Source organism: Mytilus edulis, chromosome 6, assembly GCF_963676685.1.
Source record: "Mytilus edulis chromosome 6, xbMytEdul2.2, whole genome shotgun sequence".
NCBI classification, from domain to species: Eukaryota; Metazoa; Mollusca; class Bivalvia; order Mytilida; family Mytilidae; genus Mytilus; species Mytilus edulis.
Genome location: NC_092349.1, coordinates 10079340 through 10104895, shown reverse-complemented (window position 1 = coordinate 10104895; position 25556 = coordinate 10079340). Strand labels below are relative to the sequence as shown.

Genomic DNA, 25556 nt, shown 5'->3' with positions numbered 1-25556 from the left:
ACAGTGAAATAAAGACTCTACTGCCAACGTCAAAACCCATTCGGTGGACACAGTGAAACAAAGACTAACTGTCAACGTCAAAACTCATTCGGTGGACACAGTGAAATAAAGACTAACTGCCAACGTCAAAACCCATTCGGTGGACACAGTGAAATAAAGACTAACTGTCAACGTCAAAACTCATTCGGTGGACACAGTGAAATAAAGACTAACTGTCAACGTCAAAACTCATCCGGTGGACACAGTGAAATAAAGACTCTACTGCCAACGTCAAAACCCATTCGGTGGACACAGTGAAATAAAGACTAACTGCCAACGTCAAAAACCCATTCGGTAAACACAGTGAAATAAAGACTAACTGTCAACGTCAAAAACCCATTCGGTAAACACAGTGAAATAAAGACTAAATGTCAACGTCAAAACCCATTCGGTGGACACAGTGAAATAAAGACTAAATGCCAACGTCAAAACTCATTCGGTGGACACAGTGAAATAAAGACTAACTGTCAACGTCAAAACCCATTCGGTGGACACAGTGAAATAAAGACTAACTGTCAACGTCAAAACTCATTTGGTAGACACAGTGAAATAAAGACTAACTGTCAACGTCAAAACTCATTTGGTAGACACAGTGAAATAAAGACTCTACTGCCAACGTCAAAACCCATTCGGTGGACACAGTGAAATAAAGACTAACTGTCAACGTCAAAACCCATTCGGTGGACACAGTGAAATAAAGACTAACTGTCAACGTCAAAACTCATCCGGTGGACACAGTGAAATAAAGACTAACTGTCAACGTCAAAACTCATTTGGTAGACACAGTGAAATAAAGACTCTACTGCCAACGTCAAAACCCATTCGGTGGACACAGTGAAATAAAGACTAACTGTCAACGTCAAAACCCATTCGGTGGACACAGTGAAATAAAGACTAACTGTCAACGTCAAAACTCATCCGGTGGACACAGTGAAATAAAGACTAACTGCCAACGTCAAAACCCATTCGGTGGACACAGTGAAATAAAGACTAACTGCCAACGTCAAAAACCCATTCGGTAAACACAGTGAAATAAAGACTCTACTGCCAACGTCAAAACTCATTCGGTGGACACAGTGAAATAAAGACTAACTGCCAACGTCAAAACTCATCCGGTGGACACAGTGAAATAAAGACTAACTGCCAACGTCAAAACCCATTCGGTGGACACAGTGAAATAAAGACTAACTGCCAACGTCAAAAACCCATTCGGTAAACACAGTGAAATAAAGACTCTACTGCCAACGTCAAAACCCATTCGGTGGACACAGTGAAATAAAGACTAACTGTCAACGTCAAAACTCATCCGGTGGACACAGTGAAATAAAGACTAACTGCCAACGTCAAAACCCATTCGGTGGACACAGTGAAATAAAGACTAACTGCCAACGTCAAAAACCCATTCGGTAAACACAGTGAAATAAAGACTCTACTGCCAACGTCAAAACTCATTCGGTGGACACAGTGAAATAAAGACTAACTGTCAACGTCAAAACCCATTCGGTGGACACAGTGAAATAAAGACTAACTGTCAACGTCAAAACTCATCCGGTGGACACAGTGAAATAAAGACTCTACTGCCAACGTCAAAACCCATTCGGTGGACACAGTGAAATAAAGACTAACTGTCAACGTCAAAACCCATTCGGTGGACACAGTGAAATAAAGACTAACTGCCAACGTCAAAACCCATTCGGTGGACACAGTGAAATAAAGACTAACTGTCAACGTCAAAACCCATTCGGTGGACACAGTGAAATAAAGACTAACTGTCAACGTCAAAACTCATCCGGTGGACACAGTGAAATAAAGACTAACTGTCAACGTCAAAACTCATTTGGTAGACACAGTGAAATAAAGACTCTACTGCCAACGTCAAAACCCATTCGGTGGACACAGTGAAATAAAGACTAACTGTCAACGTCAAAACCCATTCGGTGGACACAGTGAAATAAAGACTAACTGTCAACGTCAAAACTCATCCGGTGGACACAGTGAAATAAAGACTAACTGCCAACGTCAAAACCCATTCGGTGGACACAGTGAAATAAAGACTAACTGCCAACGTCAAAAACCCATTCGGTAAACACAGTGAAATAAAGACTCTACTGCCAACGTCAAAACTCATTCGGTGGACACAGTGAAATAAAGACTAACTGCCAACGTCAAAACTCATTCGGTGGACACAGTGAAATAAAGACTAACTGCCTCCGTCAAAACCCATTCGGTGGACACAGTGAAATAGAGACTAACTGCCAACGTCAAAACCCATTCAGTGGACACAGTGAAATAAAGACTAACTGCCAACGTTAAAACTCATTCAGTGGACACAGTGAAATAAAGACTAACTGCCAACGTCAAAACCTATTCGTTGGACACAGTGAAATAAAGACTAACTGTCAACGTCAAAACTCATTCGGTCGACACAGTGAAATAAAGACTAACTGTCAACGTCAAAACTCATTCAGTAGACACAGTGAAATAAAGACTAACTGTCAACGTCAAAACCCATTCAGTGGACACAATGAAATAAAGACTAACTGTCAACGTCAAAAACCATTCGGTGGACACAGTGAAATAAAGACTAACTGTCAACGTCAAAACTCATCCGGTGGACACAGTAAAACAAAGACTAACTGCCAACGTCAAAACTCATCCGGTGGACACAGTGAAATAAACACTTACTGTCAACGTCAAAACCCATTCGGTGGACACAGTGAAATAAAGACTAACTGTCAACGTCAAAAACCCATTCGGTAAACACAGTGAAATAAAGACTCTACTGCCAACGTCAAAACTCATTCGGTGAACACAGTGAAATAAAGACTTACTGCCAACGTCAAAACCCATTCGGTGGACACAGTGAAATAAAGACTAACTGTCAACGTCAAAACTCATTCGGTGGACACAGTGAAATAAAGACTAACTGCCTCCGTCAAAACCCATTCGGTGGACACAGTGAAATAAAGTCTAACTGCCTCCGTCAAAACTCATTCGGTGGACACAGTGAAATAAAGACTAACTGCCAACGTCAAAACCCATTCGGTGGACACAGTGAAATAAAGACTAACTGTCAACGTCAAAACTCATTCGGTGGACACAGTGAAATAAAGACTAAATGCCAACGTCAAAACTCATTTGGTAGACACAGTGAAATAAAGACTCTACTGTCAACGTCAAAACCCATTCGGTGGACACAGTGAAATAAAGACTAAATGCCAACGTCAAAACTCATTTGGTAGACACAGTGAAATAAAGACTCTACTGCCAACGTCAAAACCCATTCGGTGGACACAGTGAAACAAAGACTAACTGTCAACGTCAAAACTCATTCGGTGGACACAGTGAAATAAAGACTAAATGTCAACGTCAAAACTCATTCGGTGGACACAGTGAAATAAAGACTAAATGCCAACGTCAAAACCCATTCGGTGGACACAGTGAAATAAAGACTAACTGTCAACGTCAAAACTCATTCGGTGGACACAGTGAAACAAAGACCAAGACTAACTGCCAACGTCAAAACTCATTCGGTGGACACAGTGAAATAAAGACTAACTGCCTCCGTCAAAACCCATTCGGTGGACACAGTGAAATAAAGTCTAACTGCCTCCGTCAAAACTCATTCGGTGGACACAGTGAAATAAAGACTAACTGCCAACGTCAAAACCCATTCGGTGGACACAGTGAAATAAAGACTAACTGTCAACGTCAAAACTCATTCGGTGGACACAGTGAAATAAAGACTAAATGCCAACGTCAAAACTCATTTGGTAGACACAGTGAAATAAAGACTCTACTGTCAACGTCAAAACCCATTCGGTGGACACAGTGAAATAAAGACTAAATGCCAACATCAAAACTCATTTGGTAGACACAGTGAAATAAAGACTCTACTGCCAACGTCAAAACCCATTCGGTGGACACAGTGAAACAAAGACTAACTGTCAACGTCAAAACTCATTCGGTGGACACAGTGAAATAAAGACTAACTGCCAACGTCAAAACCCATTCGGTGGACACAGTGAAATAAAGACTAACTGTCAACGTCAAAACTCATTCGGTGGACACAGTGAAATAAAGACTAACTGTCAACGTCAAAACTCATCCGGTGGACACAGTGAAATAAAGACTCTACTGCCAACGTCAAAACCCATTCGGTGGACACAGTGAAATAAAGACTAACTGCCAACGTCAAAAACCCATTCGGTAAACACAGTGAAATAAAGACTAACTGTCAACGTCAAAAACCCATTCGGTAAACACAGTGAAATAAAGACTAAATGTCAACGTCAAAACCCATTCGGTGGACACAGTGAAATAAAGACTAAATGCCAACGTCAAAACTCATTCGGTGGACACAGTGAAATAAAGACTAACTGTCAACGTCAAAACCCATTCGGTGGACACAGTGAAATAAAGACTAACTGTCAACGTCAAAACTCATTTGGTAGACACAGTGAAATAAAGACTAACTGTCAACGTCAAAACTCATTTGGTAGACACAGTGAAATAAAGACTCTACTGCCAACGTCAAAACCCATTCGGTGGACACAGTGAAATAAAGACTAACTGTCAACGTCAAAACCCATTCGGTGGACACAGTGAAATAAAGACTAACTGTCAACGTCAAAACTCATCCGGTGGACACAGTGAAATAAAGACTAACTGTCAACGTCAAAACTCATTTGGTAGACACAGTGAAATAAAGACTCTACTGCCAACGTCAAAACCCATTCGGTGGACACAGTGAAATAAAGACTAACTGTCAACGTCAAAACCCATTCGGTGGACACAGTGAAATAAAGACTAACTGTCAACGTCAAAACCCATTCGGTGGACACAGTGAAATAAAGACTAACTGTCAACGTCAAAACTCATCCGGTGGACACAGTGAAATAAAGACTAACTGTCAACGTCAAAACTCATTTGGTAGACACAGTGAAATAAAGACTCTACTGCCAACGTCAAAACCCATTCGGTGGACACAGTGAAATAAAGACTAACTGTCAACGTCAAAACCCATTCGGTGGACACAGTGAAATAAAGACTAACTGTCAACGTCAAAACTCATCCGGTGGACACAGTGAAATAAAGACTAACTGCCAACGTCAAAACCCATTCGGTGGACACAGTGAAATAAAGACTAACTGCCAACGTCAAAAACCCATTCGGTAAACACAGTGAAATAAAGACTCTACTGCCAACGTCAAAACTCATTCGGTGGACACAGTGAAATAAAGACTAACTGCCAACGTCAAAACTCATTCGGTGGACACAGTGAAATAAAGACTAACTGCCTCCGTCAAAACCCATTCGGTGGACACAGTGAAATAGAGACTAACTGCCAACGTCAAAACCCATTCAGTGGACACAGTGAAATAAAGACTAACTGCCAACGTTAAAACTCATTCAGTGGACACAGTGAAATAAAGACTAACTGCCAACGTCAAAACCTATTCGTTGGACACAGTGAAATAAAGACTAACTGTCAACGTCAAAACTCATTCGGTCGACACAGTGAAATAAAGACTAACTGTCAACGTCAAAACTCATTCAGTAGACACAGTGAAATAAAGACTAACTGTCAACGTCAAAACCCATTCAGTGGACACAATGAAATAAAGACTAACTGTCAACGTCAAAAACCATTCGGTGGACACAGTGAAATAAAGACTAACTGTCAACGTCAAAACTCATCCGGTGGACACAGTAAAACAAAGACTAACTGCCAACGTCAAAACTCATCCGGTGGACACAGTGAAATAAACACTTACTGTCAACGTCAAAACCCATTCGGTGGACACAGTGAAATAAAGACTAACTGTCAACGTCAAAAACCCATTCGGTAAACACAGTGAAATAAAGACTCTACTGCCAACGTCAAAACTCATTCGGTGAACACAGTGAAATAAAGACTTACTGCCAACGTCAAAACCCATTCGGTGGACACAGTGAAATAAAGACTAACTGTCAACGTCAAAACTCATTCGGTGGACACAGTGAAATAAAGACTAACTGCCTCCGTCAAAACCCATTCGGTGGACACAGTGAAATAAAGTCTAACTGCCTCCGTCAAAACTCATTCGGTGGACACAGTGAAATAAAGACTAACTGCCAACGTCAAAACCCATTCGGTGGACACAGTGAAATAAAGACTAACTGTCAACGTCAAAACTCATTCGGTGGACACAGTGAAATAAAGACTAAATGCCAACGTCAAAACTCATTTGGTAGACACAGTGAAATAAAGACTCTACTGTCAACGTCAAAACCCATTCGGTGGACACAGTGAAATAAAGACTAAATGCCAACGTCAAAACTCATTTGGTAGACACAGTGAAATAAAGACTCTACTGCCAACGTCAAAACCCATTCGGTGGACACAGTGAAACAAAGACTAACTGTCAACGTCAAAACTCATTCGGTGGACACAGTGAAATAAAGACTAAATGTCAACGTCAAAACTCATTCGGTGGACACAGTGAAATAAAGACTAAATGCCAACGTCAAAACCCATTCGGTGGACACAGTGAAATAAAGACTAACTGTCAACGTCAAAACTCATTCGGTGGACACAGTGAAACAAAGACCAAGACTAACTGCCAACGTCAAAACTCATTCGGTGGACACAGTGAAATAAAGACTAACTGCCTCCGTCAAAACCCATTCGGTGGACACAGTGAAATAAAGTCTAACTGCCTCCGTCAAAACTCATTCGGTGGACACAGTGAAATAAAGACTAACTGCCAACGTCAAAACCCATTCGGTGGACACAGTGAAATAAAGACTAACTGTCAACGTCAAAACTCATTCGGTGGACACAGTGAAATAAAGACTAAATGCCAACGTCAAAACTCATTTGGTAGACACAGTGAAATAAAGACTCTACTGTCAACGTCAAAACCCATTCGGTGGACACAGTGAAATAAAGACTAAATGCCAACATCAAAACTCATTTGGTAGACACAGTGAAATAAAGACTCTACTGCCAACGTCAAAACCCATTCGGTGGACACAGTGAAACAAAGACTAACTGTCAACGTCAAAACTCATTCGGTGGACACAGTGAAATAAAGACTAACTGCCAACGTCAAAACCCATTCGGTGGACACAGTGAAATAAAGACTAACTGTCAACGTCAAAACTCATTCGGTGGACACAGTGAAATAAAGACTAACTGTCAACGTCAAAACTCATCCGGTGGACACAGTGAAATAAAGACTCTACTGCCAACGTCAAAACCCATTCGGTGGACACAGTGAAATAAAGACTAACTGCCAACGTCAAAAACCCATTCGGTAAACACAGTGAAATAAAGACTAACTGTCAACGTCAAAAACCCATTCGGTAAACACAGTGAAATAAAGACTAAATGTCAACGTCAAAACCCATTCGGTGGACACAGTGAAATAAAGACTAAATGCCAACGTCAAAACTCATTCGGTGGACACAGTGAAATAAAGACTAACTGTCAACGTCAAAACCCATTCGGTGGACACAGTGAAATAAAGACTAACTGTCAACGTCAAAACTCATTTGGTAGACACAGTGAAATAAAGACTAACTGTCAACGTCAAAACTCATTTGGTAGACACAGTGAAATAAAGACTCTACTGCCAACGTCAAAACCCATTCGGTGGACACAGTGAAATAAAGACTAACTGTCAACGTCAAAACCCATTCGGTGGACACAGTGAAATAAAGACTAACTGTCAACGTCAAAACTCATCCGGTGGACACAGTGAAATAAAGACTAACTGTCAACGTCAAAACTCATTTGGTAGACACAGTGAAATAAAGACTCTACTGCCAACGTCAAAACCCATTCGGTGGACACAGTGAAATAAAGACTAACTGTCAACGTCAAAACCCATTCGGTGGACACAGTGAAATAAAGACTAACTGTCAACGTCAAAACTCATCCGGTGGACACAGTGAAATAAAGACTAACTGCCAACGTCAAAACCCATTCGGTGGACACAGTGAAATAAAGACTAACTGCCAACGTCAAAAACCCATTCGGTAAACACAGTGAAATAAAGACTCTACTGCCAACGTCAAAACTCATTCGGTGGACACAGTGAAATAAAGACTAACTGCCAACGTCAAAACTCATCCGGTGGACACAGTGAAATAAAGACTAACTGCCAACGTCAAAACCCATTCGGTGGACACAGTGAAATAAAGACTAACTGCCAACGTCAAAAACCCATTCGGTAAACACAGTGAAATAAAGACTCTACTGCCAACGTCAAAACCCATTCGGTGGACACAGTGAAATAAAGACTAACTGTCAACGTCAAAACTCATCCGGTGGACACAGTGAAATAAAGACTAACTGCCAACGTCAAAACCCATTCGGTGGACACAGTGAAATAAAGACTAACTGCCAACGTCAAAAACCCATTCGGTAAACACAGTGAAATAAAGACTCTACTGCCAACGTCAAAACTCATTCGGTGGACACAGTGAAATAAAGACTAACTGTCAACGTCAAAACCCATTCGGTGGACACAGTGAAATAAAGACTAACTGTCAACGTCAAAACTCATCCGGTGGACACAGTGAAATAAAGACTCTACTGCCAACGTCAAAACCCATTCGGTGGACACAGTGAAATAAAGACTAACTGTCAACGTCAAAACCCATTCGGTGGACACAGTGAAATAAAGACTAACTGCCAACGTCAAAACCCATTCGGTGGACACAGTGAAATAAAGACTAACTGTCAACGTCAAAACCCATTCGGTGGACACAGTGAAATAAAGACTAACTGTCAACGTCAAAACTCATCCGGTGGACACAGTGAAATAAAGACTAACTGTCAACGTCAAAACTCATTTGGTAGACACAGTGAAATAAAGACTCTACTGCCAACGTCAAAACCCATTCGGTGGACACAGTGAAATAAAGACTAACTGTCAACGTCAAAACCCATTCGGTGGACACAGTGAAATAAAGACTAACTGTCAACGTCAAAACTCATCCGGTGGACACAGTGAAATAAAGACTAACTGCCAACGTCAAAACCCATTCGGTGGACACAGTGAAATAAAGACTAACTGCCAACGTCAAAAACCCATTCGGTAAACACAGTGAAATAAAGACTCTACTGCCAACGTCAAAACTCATTCGGTGGACACAGTGAAATAAAGACTAACTGCCAACGTCAAAACTCATTCGGTGGACACAGTGAAATAAAGACTAACTGCCTCCGTCAAAACCCATTCGGTGGACACAGTGAAATAGAGACTAACTGCCAACGTCAAAACCCATTCAGTGGACACAGTGAAATAAAGACTAACTGCCAACGTTAAAACTCATTCAGTGGACACAGTGAAATAAAGACTAACTGCCAACGTCAAAACCTATTCGTTGGACACAGTGAAATAAAGACTAACTGTCAACGTCAAAACTCATTCGGTCGACACAGTGAAATAAAGACTAACTGTCAACGTCAAAACTCATTCAGTAGACACAGTGAAATAAAGACTAACTGTCAACGTCAAAACCCATTCAGTGGACACAATGAAATAAAGACTAACTGTCAACGTCAAAAACCATTCGGTGGACACAGTGAAATAAAGACTAACTGTCAACGTCAAAACTCATCCGGTGGACACAGTAAAACAAAGACTTACTGCCAACGTCGAAACTCATTCGGTGGACACAGTTAAATAAAGACTCTACTGCCAACGTCAAAACTCATTCGGTGGACACAGTGAAATAAAGAATTACTGTCAACGTCAAAACTCATTCGGTGGACACAGTGAAATAAAAACTGACTGTCAACGTCAAAACCCATTCGGTGGACACAGTGAAATAAAGACTAACTGCCTCCGTCAAAACTCATTCGGTTGACACAGTGAAATAAAGACTAACTGCCAACGTCAAAACCCATTCAGTGGACACAATGAAATAAAGACTAACTGTCAACGTCAAAACTCATTTGGTAGACACAGTGAAATAAAGACTAACTGTCAACGTCAAAACTCATTCGGTGGACACAGTGAAATAAAGACTTACTGTCAACGTCAAAAACCCATTTGGTAAACACAGTGAAATAAAGACTCTACTGCCAACGTCAAAACTCATCCGGTGGACACAGTTAAATAAAGACTAACTGCCTCCGTCAAAACCCATCCGGTGGACACAGTGAAATAAAGACTAACTGTCAACGTCAAAACCCCATTCGGTAAACACAGTGAAATAAAGACTTACTGTCAACGTCAAAACTCATTCGGTGGACACAGTGAAATAAAGACTAACTGCCAACGTCAAAACACATCCGGTGGACACAGTGAAATAAAGACTTACTGTCAACGGTAAAACCCATTCGGTGAACACAGTGAAATAAAGACTAACTGTCATCGTCAAAACTCATTCGGTAGACACAGTGAAATAAAGACTAACTGTCAACGTCAAAAACCCATCCGGTGAACACAGTGAAATAAAGACTTACTGCCAACGTCAAAACCCATTCGGTGGACACAGCTAAATAAAGACTAACTGTCAACGTCAAAACTCATTTGATGGACACAGTTTAATAAAGTTAGTGATTACTTACGATGAAGAACAGTTCCTTGACTGGTAAGAACACTTCATGATGAATTCATTCTGCGGTATATTATATCCATGTATTTCTGGATCACCATAATCTCCCATTCTAAGATGTAAAACTTGATTTGCAGTCGTCAATGGATCAGTTCCTAGTAAATAAACAAAACTCTTACATGTATTTAAGGAAGTTCGCTACTCAGTTTCAAAATAACAAGCTTTTCATAACATTATTATATGTAGATGGGGGATTAATAAAGAAACCAAAAGAGCGAAAAAAATATGTGTGCTAGTTTTCGAGATATAAGACATTGAAAATTTGGCGGAAAAATGTTCTCTCTTGATTTTTAATAGCTTTATCATTGACAAATTTAAGTTCTCAAAAACTATTGAAAACAACAAAGATTTTATTAGACTTTTACAGATGGCATATAATTATATATGTTAAAGATCGATAAAAAGAAAAATGGGGGTTAAACGGCATATTTTTTTAAGGCATTCAAATAGATAAAACCAGAGGATTCCAAAAATCTGACAGAAACTCCAAAACATGAAAAGCGAACATCCTTAAGGTTCTTGATGTGGGGTTTCTATATTCATTTCTTATAATCTTATTCCAATTTTCCCTCATCTTTTTATTATTTGCCAATTATATTAGTTTTATCCTGCAATTGGGTGTCCTACTATACAGATACAGCCCTACAGATATCGCTATGCTGTATCTGTATACTATACAGATATCGCTTTAAAGCTCCGCCCACTGCCGGACTGAGTATTGTTTGAACCTGTGTGACCTCAGAATGTGTATTCCAGTTGCATTCCAATGACGATGACAATTGTCGATTTCAAAACTTGAATGTGTATGATTGTGTTACAAAATCAACCATGTCAATTTCAGCATGCATGTTTAGTGAATGTCAAGTCTGAAGCGTAGGACAACTCGTACACTTCTGTTTCAAAATTGACAATGTTTTGTTATTTGTTTTTACTGTTGAAATTAGTTGTTATGTTAAAATAGATAATTATTCACCTGGAGCTATGTATTATTGTTGACCATTCGAGATTCTTTTTTGCGAACCCGTCTTCAGCGTAATTTGTAATTTTGATATTACTACGCGGGCCTCAAGGGATTACAAATCGAAAATAAATGCTAAATATGTTCGTTTTTGTGTCTTTCAAAACACAATCAATATACAGAATTAATTGCAGGATAAAGACAATAACTGTTTAGTGTCTTTAAATATCAGCTGTATTTGTACTCGGCTCGAAACAGGTGTAGTAGCTCGCTAAAAGCTCGCATACACCTTGTTTCCTAGCCTCGTACAAATACAGCTGATATTTAAAGACACTAAACAGTTATTGTCTATGTATCTTAGCATCCCGTTATTCTCTTTTCTCTATTTTGTTTGTCCGTGTTTTCTCTATTCTTTATATTTATCGCTCATGATTATTCTCTATTCTGTAAACTCCATCCAGATCATCGTATTTACGAATTCGCCCGTTTCAGAATCTAATGCATCCTGGGAAATATTTTCAAAAGTGTACACCAAAACGTCCTGATTGGTTAAAAATGTCATAAACAATGGAAATTTAACCAATGACGTGACGTTATTTTCATTTTAGTGTACGTACAATGAGATTACCCACATTCCTTTAAATTCTGAAAAGGCGAATTATTAAAATTATTTATGTAGTGGTCATCCAGATTTCCAGAAGGGATCTGCACTGTGCTGGTTTTTAATTATCTGTTTATTTAAACAACGTACATGGTTTAAGCCTCGGACACACCTTACCGGATAGCACGAACGGACACCTAACGGATGATAATAAAAGTTGTCCGTTGAAAAAATTGTTATCCGTTGGGAGTCCGTTGATGTACTGACCAAATAAAACGGACGCGTAACGAATGCATAACGGACACACACCGGATATGCAACGTACGAGAAACGGAAACGTACCGGACAGAACGGATGTCGAACGTACATCCAACGGACGAGTACCGCATAAAACGGACACCTAACGGAAGCGTACCGGATAAAACGGATGAACAAGATATACGGAAAAATTAAAGGTAGCAATACACAGTTAGGAAAAAAACTTAAAATTGACACTCGTAATTTTTAAACACCCTCTTTCCCCTCCTGTCTAACAAAGAAGGCTTTATATATGTGTGTTATGCATGTATATACTTATAGAAAGAGAATCTTCCATAGATTTGATTTCTAATAGTCATAAGGGTGAAATATAATCCCTTTTGGGTGTAACCATGGCAACAATCTGCATTTCTTAGATACAAAATATAGCAAAAAAGGGGGGTGAACATGTCACAAAAGTCTCCAAAATTTGGTCTAAAGGAAAATTTCAATCAATTACAGTGATACCTTTCCTGGATCCATAGGTTTATACCTATCAAGTGGTCCAAAAAAAATCATATGTCTATCTGCTCGTTTTTCCATAAAATTGGATTGAAAAGATCGAGCGCAAAATCTTTGTTGATAAACACCACAATAATTTATGGACCTATGGACGGTACGGATAGGAAAATGCGGACTGTCAATCATATAAATGGCCTATAAAACATGTGAAAAACAATCTAAATGTTCATATAAACCCACTAAGAAGGCTACATTATTCTTCAATTATCTAAAAATCAATTTTATTGTACAAAAACTTTCATATTTAAAAAATTCACAGGGGCCATAATGCGAAACTAAACTTCTAACTGTGTATTGCTACCAAAGGCGACAGTAATAATACATGTAAATCGCATGAATATTCAAAATGTTTCTGTGTAACTGGTTTTGGTTTGTTCTTCAAATTGCCGCCAAAGGGCAGTGTCTGGCCTGAACAAGAGCAGCTTGATTGTGAAGACGTGCCCTTACTCTAAGATCGATTATGAATAATAAGAATTCATGAACCTTTAGGTTAAGAATTTCAAATCTAATTGGCATTTCTGACGCGAAATTTTCAATTGTCATTTAGATCCGTTCATCATCCGTTTTATCCGTTATACGTCCGGTAGAAGTCCGTTTCTCATCCGTTCAACATCCGTTTTATCCGTTAAACGTCCGGTAGAAGTCCGTTGGTGAATTTATCTTCCAGACCTCCAACATAATAATAATAATAATAAATTCTTTATTTAAAGAGGGTAACTCAATTAGAAATAGTCTAATTTTCATTGAGGCCCTCAAACAAAATACATGCATACAGTTAACATTCATACATTCATACATTAATTTACAATATATATTACTAGTATATACACAATTCAATCATTGAAATATACAAAGGGTAATAAATGACAATATTTGATATAGTTTTGTTAAAGGAAAACAAATTAGTTGACTTGCATATAATTTTCAAGAAAATGATTATAACTATGTTTCTTGAATAATTCCACATTAGGACATTTTTTTATTTCGAGTGGTAAATTATTCCATACTTTGGTTGCAGAATAATGAAAAGATTTTTTTATAAAAATTTGTATTTGGTCTTGGAACAAAAAGATCATTATTAGAGACAGATCGTAAGTTGTGGCGTTGCACATCATCAATATTTAGTATTGCTAAGTAATCAGGTGTTAGCCCATTTACAATTTTATACATTAGAATTGATTGTTGGTATTTTATTCTTTCGGTAAAAGATAGCCATTTTAAAGAAGAAAACATGAAATTAGATGGAATAGAAATATCGCATTCCAGTATAATTCTTGCTACTCTTTTTTGAAGTTTTATGATTCTATCTGAATCTTTTTGTAATAAATTTCCCCAAACTGAACTACAATAGTCTATATATGGTAGAATATATGCATTATAAAATAGTTGCCTTGTGTGTATTGGCAAATATACTTTAATTTTATATAAAAGTGATAATTTAGATGAGATAATTTTACATATACGATCAACATGATCTTCCCAGCTTAAATTTTCATCAATGTCTATTCCAAGTAATTTGAAAGAATGGACATTCTCAATACATGTTTCGTTGACGGTAATACATAATTCTGATAGTTGTTTAAGTTTTTGTTTTGAACCCAATTTCATACACTTAGTTTTTTGTGCATTGATTTTCGTACTGTTATTGTTACACCAAGATTGTATAGCATTTAAATCATTTTGCAATATGCTGTTTATTTTTTCAATGTTTTTATCATGAAAATGCAATGTTGAATCATCAGCATATAAATCCATATTGGATTGTTTAACATGAAGTGGTAAATCATTTATATATATTAAAAATAACAGCGGACCTAAAATAGAACCTTGAGGCACTCCATACTTTACAAACGATTTATCAGATTTAATGTTAGCGTATTGGACTTCTTGTTGTCTGTCAGACAAATACGATTTTATCCAATCTATCATATGTTTTCCGATATATATGATGAAATTTTAACTTTTCTAAAAGTATGGCATGGTTTATAAGGTCAAAAGCCTTACTGAAATCTAAAAACACTGTACCAACTATTTCTCCATTATCTAAATATTTTAACCATTCGTCAATTAGTTTAGTTAGCGCTGTTTGGCAGGAATGACCTTGTCTGAAACCTGACTGGGCGATATGTAACAATTTTTTATTGTTAAGGAATTCATATAACTGTGTACATACATGTTTTTCGAAAATTTTAGATATGGTATTCAAAATAGAAATTGGACGATAATTTGAGGGAATATCTCTTGGTCCTCCTTTATGTATATGTTACTCTTGCAAGTTTTAATTTTTGCGGAAAACGATTTGAAGTTATACTTTTGTTTATTAAAAAAGTTAGTGATGGGGATATTATTTCTGCACTTAGCTTTAAAAATTTGGGACCTATTCCATCTAAACCTGCGGATTTATTAATATTAAGATGTTTTAGTTGAGAACACACCTCTCCAATGGAAATGAGTTTTAAATGAAAATTTTCAGTTTTCTTTAATTTTTCACTAGTAAAATTTTGTAGCATAGAAAAATCCATATCTGAAGTATTATTTCCAATAAGTTTTTCAGCTACGGATGAGAAATGAACATTAAGAGTATTTACAATATCTTGGTTGTTATAAACCGTTTGATTTTCATACTGCATTTTAGGTGGAAAAATATTATCCTCTTTTGGATTTAACTCTTTAATATGATTCCAAAGTTCTTTACTATTTTTGGAACTAGTTATGGCGTTTTGGTAATATTCCTTTTTTGCATTAAATATTAACGACGTTGTTTTATTACGCCACTTTTTAAAGTTTATCCAATCTTTTTTTTGAATGATACATATTCCTATATTGAATGGAGTTTTTAATTTCTTCATTAAACCATTCGGCTTGTTTAAATGTTTTTACTCTTTTAGTTTTCATTGGTGCATGCTTGTTTATAACTTGATTAAAAAGTTCATACCATTTGTCGACAGCAATATCAATATCATCTTCCATTTCAACAATATGAAAAGGGGTTTGATGTAAGTCTGTACAAAAGGCATCTTCATTAAATTTTTTGAAACATCTATACTTTATTTCGATATGATTTTCTTTTTTATCTTCATATTGATTTTTCTATTTAAGCATACAGGATAGTGGTCACTTAAAGCATATGAAGGTACATGACAATGGACAATATTTTCAGGATTAGTAGTGTAAATATGATCAATTAGAGTTTCAGATTTGTCACAAATACGTGTTGCAGTGCAAATTTGTTGTTGAAGATTAAAATTGTTTATGAAATTGATCCATTTTTTATTCTCAATTTTAATCAAGTCAATATTAAAGTCCCCCATTAAAATTATCTCTTTGTTTTCTGAAAGAGCTGCATTAAATTCTTCCTCAAAAAGATCTATCCAGGACTGCGGGGAATTTGGTGGTCTATAAATAGTACAAATGAAGAAAGGTTTAGATTTTGGAAATTCTACCTCTAACCATAAAGTTTCTAATGTATTGATGGATAAATCAGAACGATTTTTAACTGCAATAGAATCTTTGACATAAACCAATAGGCCACCACCATCCTTACACTGGCGATCTTTTCTGAAAAGTTTGTATCCCGGCACTTTACATTGTTCATTATTAATGTCAGGTTTTAAGAATGTTTCAACTAATCCAAATAAATCTAAATATTTGTTATTTATAGTAATTATATTTTTTAACTCGTCAAATTTAGATATAAGGCATACAGCATTGAAACCTTTACATTTTAGATTAAGACAGTTTTTTTGATAATGTTTGTTTCTATTACAATTAGGTTTTGAGCTGAGGCTATTAGCATATTTACCATTTTCTGATTTTTGACAATTTTCTGTAGAACTTTGGTTTTTAAAATTCTCAGCTACAGACATACATTTTTGAGTACATATACATTTTGATGTATTACAATTTGGACATAAATTAAGAAGTATATCGAAATTGTTATGAAGTAGTAATGATTTACTATGATTTGATACTTTGTCTACAAATTGAAATACATCAGATTTATCCTAAAGTGTGTGACAGTCTTTACAATGATGACCATAAAAGCCACAATTAAAGCAGATACCATTGAATGTATTTGCAATGGTTTGTCTTTTACCATGCTGTTCATTACTTTCATTATTGGACTGAGAAATAGTTGTTTGGTTGAAAATGTTTACAACTTTTTTTATGTTTCTAAGTAAAAGAATTGTACCCTGATTAGTGAGGTGTATTCCATCACGGTGGTAGTAAGAAGAAACGAGATCGCCGCCTCTGGAGACAAATGCATCTGTTTGTTTGATGATTTTTAACTTATGTTCAGTAGAAACCCTGTGTAATATTGCATTATAAATTTCTGTATCAACATTCCGTCTTGGACAAATCTCAGATACAGCAATGTTTATGCCTGGGTTTATCGATTTGACAGTTTTTATCATATCATCATATTTTTCTTTGAAAGCTTCTGGATGTATCCTTGACGAGGCATCATTTCCACCAACAACTAAAATAATACTTTTGTAATGTTGTATATTTGATTTTTTAATCTTTTCTGTTAATGTTGGTACTGTTGCGCCTCTATTTGTTCGTATGTGAACATCTTTTCCAACTTTGTTTGCATCGATGCCTTTAATAATGGAACTTCCTATTATCAATGTTTTTTCTTTCCGTTCGTCTGGAAATATTTGAGAGTTTCTTATTGTTGTATGTGATTGATCTATATATGTCTTTGATGTATTGGCTGTGTTGCAGTTAACACTACGATAATCTATATTTTCATTTGATTTTTCCACTTCAAAGTTTTTGGCGTTGTACTGTGTACGGCTTGGTAAATCTTTTACTCTATCGGCGAGGCTTTGTATTTTGTTATGAACGTGACTAAAATTTTTGTCCTGGTCAACTTTAACCAACTTGACACTGTTTTCAATGTCATATAAATGTTGTGTCTGGTGTTCGTCAATAGTACACATTTTTTTTTGAAAAAGCGGTAATCCTATCGTTGACTTGATCGATCTTATTTTGGAAATCTTGTTTGTCTTCTATACATTGTTTGTCTATTGATTTAACGAGTTCAAATAAACTGTCGGTTTTATCTAATAGTTGATGTAAAAGTGATTTGACAGAATGTTCATCTTGCGTGATATTTTCACGTGCATGTAACAATTCATTAACATTCTGTAATGGTTGGCGTACTGTATCGGAGTGAATTTCTTTTATATCTTCTTTCTTTTTTATGTTACTGTTATCTTTGGTTGATATCTCAGAATTTTCTTCATTGATATTCTTATTTTCCGTGTTTGAACATGTATTAGATGTACATGTAATAGACATAATAGATTTAGCTTGCGAATGTTCAATGTTTTCACATGATTTTTCATTTGTCTTGGTTGAATTTGAATGATTTTCGTGTTCCGGAAAGTTTACAGAAATCATGTCATAAATACATTTATTTAGCATATTCAGATCAACTGGTTTTCCATTGATTTGATAGTTTTTCATACAGTTAAGTACTTCTGGAAGATGATCATTGATGAACACAAGTAACTTTTTTCCATTTACCAGTAAGGACGAAGTTGTATGGTACATATTTATAGAAAAACAACTAAGTTTTATATTTCGGCCTCGTGTATCAAATCCTTCACATTTTATTTTATATTGATCTTCAACATTGACAGTTTCTGATTTATCAAATACCTTTTTGTATATGATGTTTCCTTCATTTTCTTTTCTTTTGTTATCATAAAAAGTATTTAGTGCCCATCTAAATGATTCATAGCAGCTAGCGCTTAACCATATTCTAAGTCCACCGCCTGTTAGATTGTATCGAAAATGCTCATTTTGGGTTGCATCAAGTTTTTTTTTTAAGAGATCTTTGTTTATTTAATGAATAATCTTTTGCAATAGTTTCATTTGCAATTAATGTTTGTTCACTTTGAAGAGATATGGACGTCGCCATTTTTAGAACAATAGTTGCTAACGACGCAACAATTAAAAGTTAATTTGTGACGTTCTGTTTCCTAGATACTGCAGTCCGTACAAATTCAACGATGTAGAGATTTATGTTCTATTCATTTTTTTCTATGAAAATTAGCTAAGAGTGCAATAAATGTCCTACAAGAAATAAGCGAATATATCATCCTTTCTGTTGTAACTTTTTTCCCCTGATTTATATTGTGTCTGGACACTTTTTCGTCTAAAAACTACTGCCGAGGTGAAGCCGATTTTTTTTCCAACCTTCCATTTTGCCTGACGTCACAATCTCTATATACGTATAACGGACACGTAACGGACACAAAACGGAAACGAAACGGACGAGTACCGTACAAAACGGACGCCTAACGGACGTTCAACGGACATTTTATCCATTGGACGTCCGTTCAAAGTTTTGAACATGCTCAAAATTTTCCACCGGACAGAACGGACATTGACGGATAAAACGTACGCTTAACGGACATGCAACGGATATGGACGAACGTCTAACGGATAAGAACGGACGTCTAACGGACATGAACCGATTGAAAAAAAGTTAGGCGTCCGTTCGAGCTATCCGGTAAGGTGTGACCGAGGCTTAGATAGGAAAAAGAGGGATATTTAACATTCTGAATACTAAGTATTCTATTTTTAATGTTATACTTATGATAGCTGTTTAATAATTGTATCATCCCGAAATTGAGACGACTATGAATACAAAAGAATAATTTATTGGAAAATCTCGTGCAATTTAAAAAAAATAATATTGCGATTCAATATACCACTCAACATATGTATATGTCGTGTAATATTTGCGATTTTGTACATGTTATAACATATACAAAAAAAACATCATACATGTTATCACATGTACCAAACCTTGATTAAAAATGGTTTTAACTTGTCCGAAATTAAAAAAAAAAATAAGTGTCTCCATTATTACAACACATGTTATTAACCTCAATACTATTTTCATCATTTTTCTTTTTTGTTCATTCATGTTGGTGTGTATTGTCTTTTTTGATACAGTTAACGACCAGATGCATAGTTTTTATCTTTACTTTGAGCTAATTTCCTAATGCATGTAGATGAAGACTTTGGTTGGCTTGCTTGCTTTGTTTGTATAAAGGATTGCTGAATCATTGTTATTAAAATTGACATTTGCAAACAGTATAGATAGGCATAGTTAAACCTGTATATGCCATATTTATATTTGATTGGACATCATCCCAAATACATTTGAACAATATACAAACAAAGAAAGCAAGCTAACCAAAGTCTTACTCTACATGCATTAGGAAATCAGCTGTCATACCTTTTAAAACACACATGTAGTCAACAAACATTATTCAGTATTCTCACCTGATGAATTATTATTGTAACTTTCCACCAGGGACTTTCTATACTAAGTTAGTATAGACTGTCCCTGTTTCCTGACAATAGTAAAATACTTTCATACTACTTGAGACTTAAGATACAAGTGTATAGCCAGGATAGATATTACAACAAAATCTTGATATGTCGAGAAAAATAAATCCTCTAAAAACAAAACCCTGTCTTCAAAGGAGAGGATAGAAACTTAAAATATCAAAATGACATTCGACTCATGTAATGATCTTATTAGTTATCATAAATTAATAAGTTGATGCATAAGATTTACATCAGTTGAGCTCAAGGCCAAAAATGTTGAAAGAGCAGATTCAGTAATTCCAAAGTTATTTAAAATTTAGCGTGGTCCAATGAAAACCATATTCAGTCTCTCTGGCGTTTATAGGGTATGCATATGAGACCTTGCTTTAATTTTTGCGTGTTTAGAAAAAATAGGGGGGTATTATTCAAAATGTTAAAGCATTTTCTTCAAAAATTTCAGATGAACCTGAGTCATCTACTTTGTTGCCATTGGGGAAAAAAGTAAAATCACAAAAATACTGAACTCCGAGGAAAATTCAATCGGAAAGCTAATCACATGGCAAAATCAAATGACAAAACACATCAAAAACGAATGGACAACAACTGCCATATTCCTGACTTGGTACAGGCATTTTCAAATGTAGAAAATGGTGAATTGAACCTGGTTTTATAGCGCTAAACCTCTCACTTTTATGACAGTCGCATCAAATTCCGTTATTTTTACAAAAAAAATAGTTATGCTTTTATTAAACAGGGTCACTCTGTTGTAGGCCATGTTATGCTTTTATTTAACAGGGTCACTCTGTTGTAGGCCATGTTATGCTTTTATTAAAATGGGTCACTGTGCTGTAGGCCATGTTATGCTTTTATTTAACAGGGTCACTCTGTTGTAGGCCATGTTATGCTTTTATTAAACAGGGTCACTGTGCTGTAGGCCATGTTGGATTGCATAAAACATGCAATGACCTAATGGCAACATAAGCTGTGAAGCAATAAAAACATATCTGTTACTTTGTGACCACTGTGCTCTAAAGAAAAAGAAAAAAAACGTTCTGAGCTTTTGATTATTGTTCTTTATTGTTTAATCAATTTCAAATGTATATCCTGCTATATTAATTTGTTTTCAAATTTTGTACAAGTTAAAACCCTTTGTAAGCAATATTTTGTACATGTACGAGGTACTTTTGTACATGTAATCACTTGTATCTTTGCATTGTACAATTTATTACATGTACAATATTTCTGTACATATTATAACATGTACAAAATTGCAATTTGTACACGACATATATACTAAAAAATCTATTGTATTCTTAGTTTAATCTATCAATCATTTTGTTTGAGAATCAGGACCCAGCATTTCAAACTCCTAAAGTTTGCTCTTATTCACAATGATAACTTTATATGTTAAGGGTCATACGGGGACCTATAGGTGTTAACTTCTAAGTCATTTGGTCTCTGGTGGAGAGTTGTCTCATTAGCAATTATGCCACATCTAATTATTTTATATGTTGGCCATAATTATAGATTATCGTTTACCATCTCAACGAAATTGATTTGCTCGCTTGAGCCGGTGTTATATAGTCATTCTTCCCCCCATGCCAGTTTTTCCCCCGGTCAAATTTTGGATCATTGCCATTCTCCCCCCGTGGAAATTTGGCAATACGTATACATAATTACATTAGTTGTATGTTTCATTATAATACGTTATTCTGATTGGCTAACTAGCAATCTCGTGATATTCCTTAATCAATTGCATTACACAATGCAACTTTTCATTCATGATGACACGAGGTCCAACAAAAAAGTGCACTGGTAAATGAAATAAAAACTTGATAAAAGGCTTGTTTTCATGATCCTAAAGGTAAAAATGTAATTATAAGTATTGAATGCTTTTTTTTGTAACTTTATAGGGTTGTAAAAGCGTTGACCGTGCGCACATTTTTAGTATGAAGCGCTTCCGCGCTTCATACAAAATGTACTTCGGTCAACGCTTTTACACCCCAATAAATTTACAAAAAAGAGCATTAAATTCTTAAATATAGTCACTTTTCCCCCCATAGTAAAGATTTCACTATACATGTATTTATACAAGTCTGAAAATTAAACCAAACAGAGATAGAATTATATTTTTACGCTTACAACTATTTTTGTCAATTTACATTAATACAAGTCTGTCTATACATGTTTACCAGTCAGTTTACGTATCCATTAATCTGCCTACTATACCAGTCTGTGTGTGTGCCCACCAGTCTTTCTATACATGTCTACCAGTCGGTCTTTATGTCTACCATATTATACTGTGTCAATGTGTCAATCGTCTGTCTACATGTTCATCAGTCCGTTTGTAATTGCATTTTGTTGTTATTTTGTCTGATATTCCAAATCTTCATTATGCTGACATTTACATGCATTCTTTTGACCTGAAAACTTACTATAGGTGTATACTCCTTACTAATACCCTTATGCTTTGAGATGCCAAAAAGTTTTCGTTGGGATTTATCATAAGCCAAGAAACATTTTTAATATGCATTGCCACAACAAGTTACTTCGCAGGTTTAGTTTTTCTGACAACAGGCTAGTATGACAAGTAACGCTTAAAAATAAATTAGTCTTATCTATCTTGGGTTGAAAAACCATACTAAATATACATGGTTTCGCAGTTAATGTCTGTCACTGCATGCTTTTTTTTTATATGAAATGTAGCAATGTCTCATACAAAAAAAAATCGTTCGTAGTCATTTCGTTATTAACTGAGAGTACTCTTATTCCGGTGCTAAGTGATTATTGTGCACCATACCAACATTTGAGTGAAGCCAATTGCAACTGATATATATAACATGTTTTTCTTATGGTGTCCAAGGCTAGATTATTTGGTGGGGGTGAATGTTTAATACCGCCACATTCTTTATGTGCCATTCCGAAGCCAGGAGCATGTAGTACAATTTTGTTGTTGGTTAATTAATATTGGTTAATTATTAATTTAATACCAAACAGACATCAATAAAATATAAACATGTATATATAAATAAATTTGGTGTTTTTACTGTCTTCTGATTGGTTAAAATTATTAGTTTTATTTTCAATGTTGTCAATTTTGATGGCGACACGCCCACTCTGACGTTGTGTATTCATACGCCAACATGTGTGTACGTTGTTATTGTTAATATAAATAATATAAAAAGTTCTTTGAGCCTTATTTTTGATAGAAATTTATTTATAATGAATGGCAATAATTTATTTTGATTTTATTGAACCATAAAACTAATTTTTGACTCTTCACATTTTACATAATCCGCTTCGCGTATTATTCAATGTGAAGAGTCAAAAATTAGTTTTATGGTTCAATAAAATCAAAATAGATAATAGCCATTCATTAAATAACACGTGTATATTAATACAATGAAGGTTTCGTAGCGCTAAAATAATTAAAAAAAATGTTGCTATTTTCTTTTTAGATAAAAATTTGGAACTCACGTCGGCGACGTTATAATTCAAGGGGGAAACATTAGCTTCTCGTGCTATTAAGGGGGGGGGGGGAAATTGGCTTGATCCTGGTTTCCCCCCCCCCCCCCCCCCGAAAAAATTGGCATGGGGGAAGAATGGCTATAGAACACCGGGACGGCGAATGCGAGAAAAGCAATCGAGTAGAGATGACTAATGATAATCTGTTTATCGCTTTTTTACCTATGACGACGTTGTTAATGTCATGTCAATTTCATTAGCAACGCCACGTGCCTCCTTAGTTTCTAGTGATAATTTTCCATCTCAAGCGAGAAGCATGATATGAAAAATTATCACAAAAAAAGATCAAAGGAAAAATGCACAAAATAGCGATAAATATAGATTAATACATTGATACAAGTGGATTATCGGATTTATCTAATCGAGATACAAAAATGTAGTTAAATTATCAATTTTAAAGTCCGAGCCTCGGCGAGGACTTTAAAATTTATAATTTAACTATCGAGATTGGATAAATCCGACAATCCACGCGTTACTGTGTAATGATCTGTGTCTCTAATGATTAAAAGAAAAATTTCCTTTTTTTCTAAACCAAAATCCCCTTCGAGTGCCTTCCATTTTCCACGAAGTTGTCAATTTCATGAACACCTGGGTTGAGTTCAATATCTTAGCAGCTATGTAGCGGCTACGTAGCTGCTATCAATATCTTTCAATAGTCAAAATCTACGTAGCGCTACGTAGCAGCTACGATATTGAACGCAGCCCAGTTTGAATATTTTGATCATTTCAGGGAGCTAAGAAAGGTTATGACCCTTTGACTCAGCCAATCATCTTCTGAGATCAGCGGCAACCACACGGTTGATTAATTTTTTTTATACAATGGGTTTGGAAAGGGATATATTTCCATAGAATTAGAGAAATACGGATATATCATAAAACTAAACTATGTTTATGAAAAGGTAAACTTATTTCAGGACGTAATGTAACAATTTGTGAAAAACCTTACCGGGTGTGTATGTCTCAGTGTGTTGATTTGTGGTTGGCTGGAACAAAATATAAAGATATCAATTATATAATAACAACATAGTATGACATTTTGGGTTTCCATATGCAAAATTGTTTGTAGGTGTATTTATACTTTGAAGCAAGGAATACATGTACATGGTGATTGATATCAATATGAACAATTTTTCTCTTCTAAATTCAAGTTTATTGCACTATTTTTATTTATGAGCTTATGTAATTTGAGGCGTACCAAATCTTTAGTTACATACATTTTCTATGCAGAAATGATTAAATATTTGTTCAAGCGGATTACCACTGAAATTTGAAAACAGCGGTTATTTCACTTCTTAAGAAAGGAAACCAACAATATTGTGAACCAGAAGTTTTTGCATTCGCCACAAATTCCAGTTTGAAATTTACCGTCTTCGCCAATTTTCTTATAACCAAACTATACAATTGCATTTTTCATTGAATGTATCTAGATATGGAGCAAAATGTTAAATGTCAATTATATGGAATCTTTGAAAGTGTCATTTAAATGCACAATAAAATTTAAAACAATGTTATTCTCAAAAAACATGTTTAACCCCGCCGCATGTTTGCGCCTGTCCCAAGTCAGGAGCCTCTGGCGTTTATTAGTATTGTGTTATTTTTAATTCTAGTTTATTCTATCTATTTCGGAGTTTAGTATGACGT

The 25556-nt window shown here is 35.8% G+C and overlaps 1 protein-coding gene across 1 annotated transcript in view; it reads right to left on the bottom strand.

Moving 5' to 3' along the window:
* The window catches only part of LOC139527078 (degenerin-like protein asic-2), a 61566-nt gene that overhangs the window by 25599 nt on the left and 10411 nt on the right, over positions 1-25556 (bottom strand). Inside the window, exons 3-4 of the mRNA XM_071322338.1 lie at positions 24862-24898; positions 10610-10751 (exon numbers count right to left, since the gene is read on the bottom strand). Coding sequence (XP_071178439.1) covers positions 10610-10751; positions 24862-24898 — 179 coding nt within the window. The remainder of the gene's footprint in view (positions 1-10609; positions 10752-24861; positions 24899-25556) is intronic.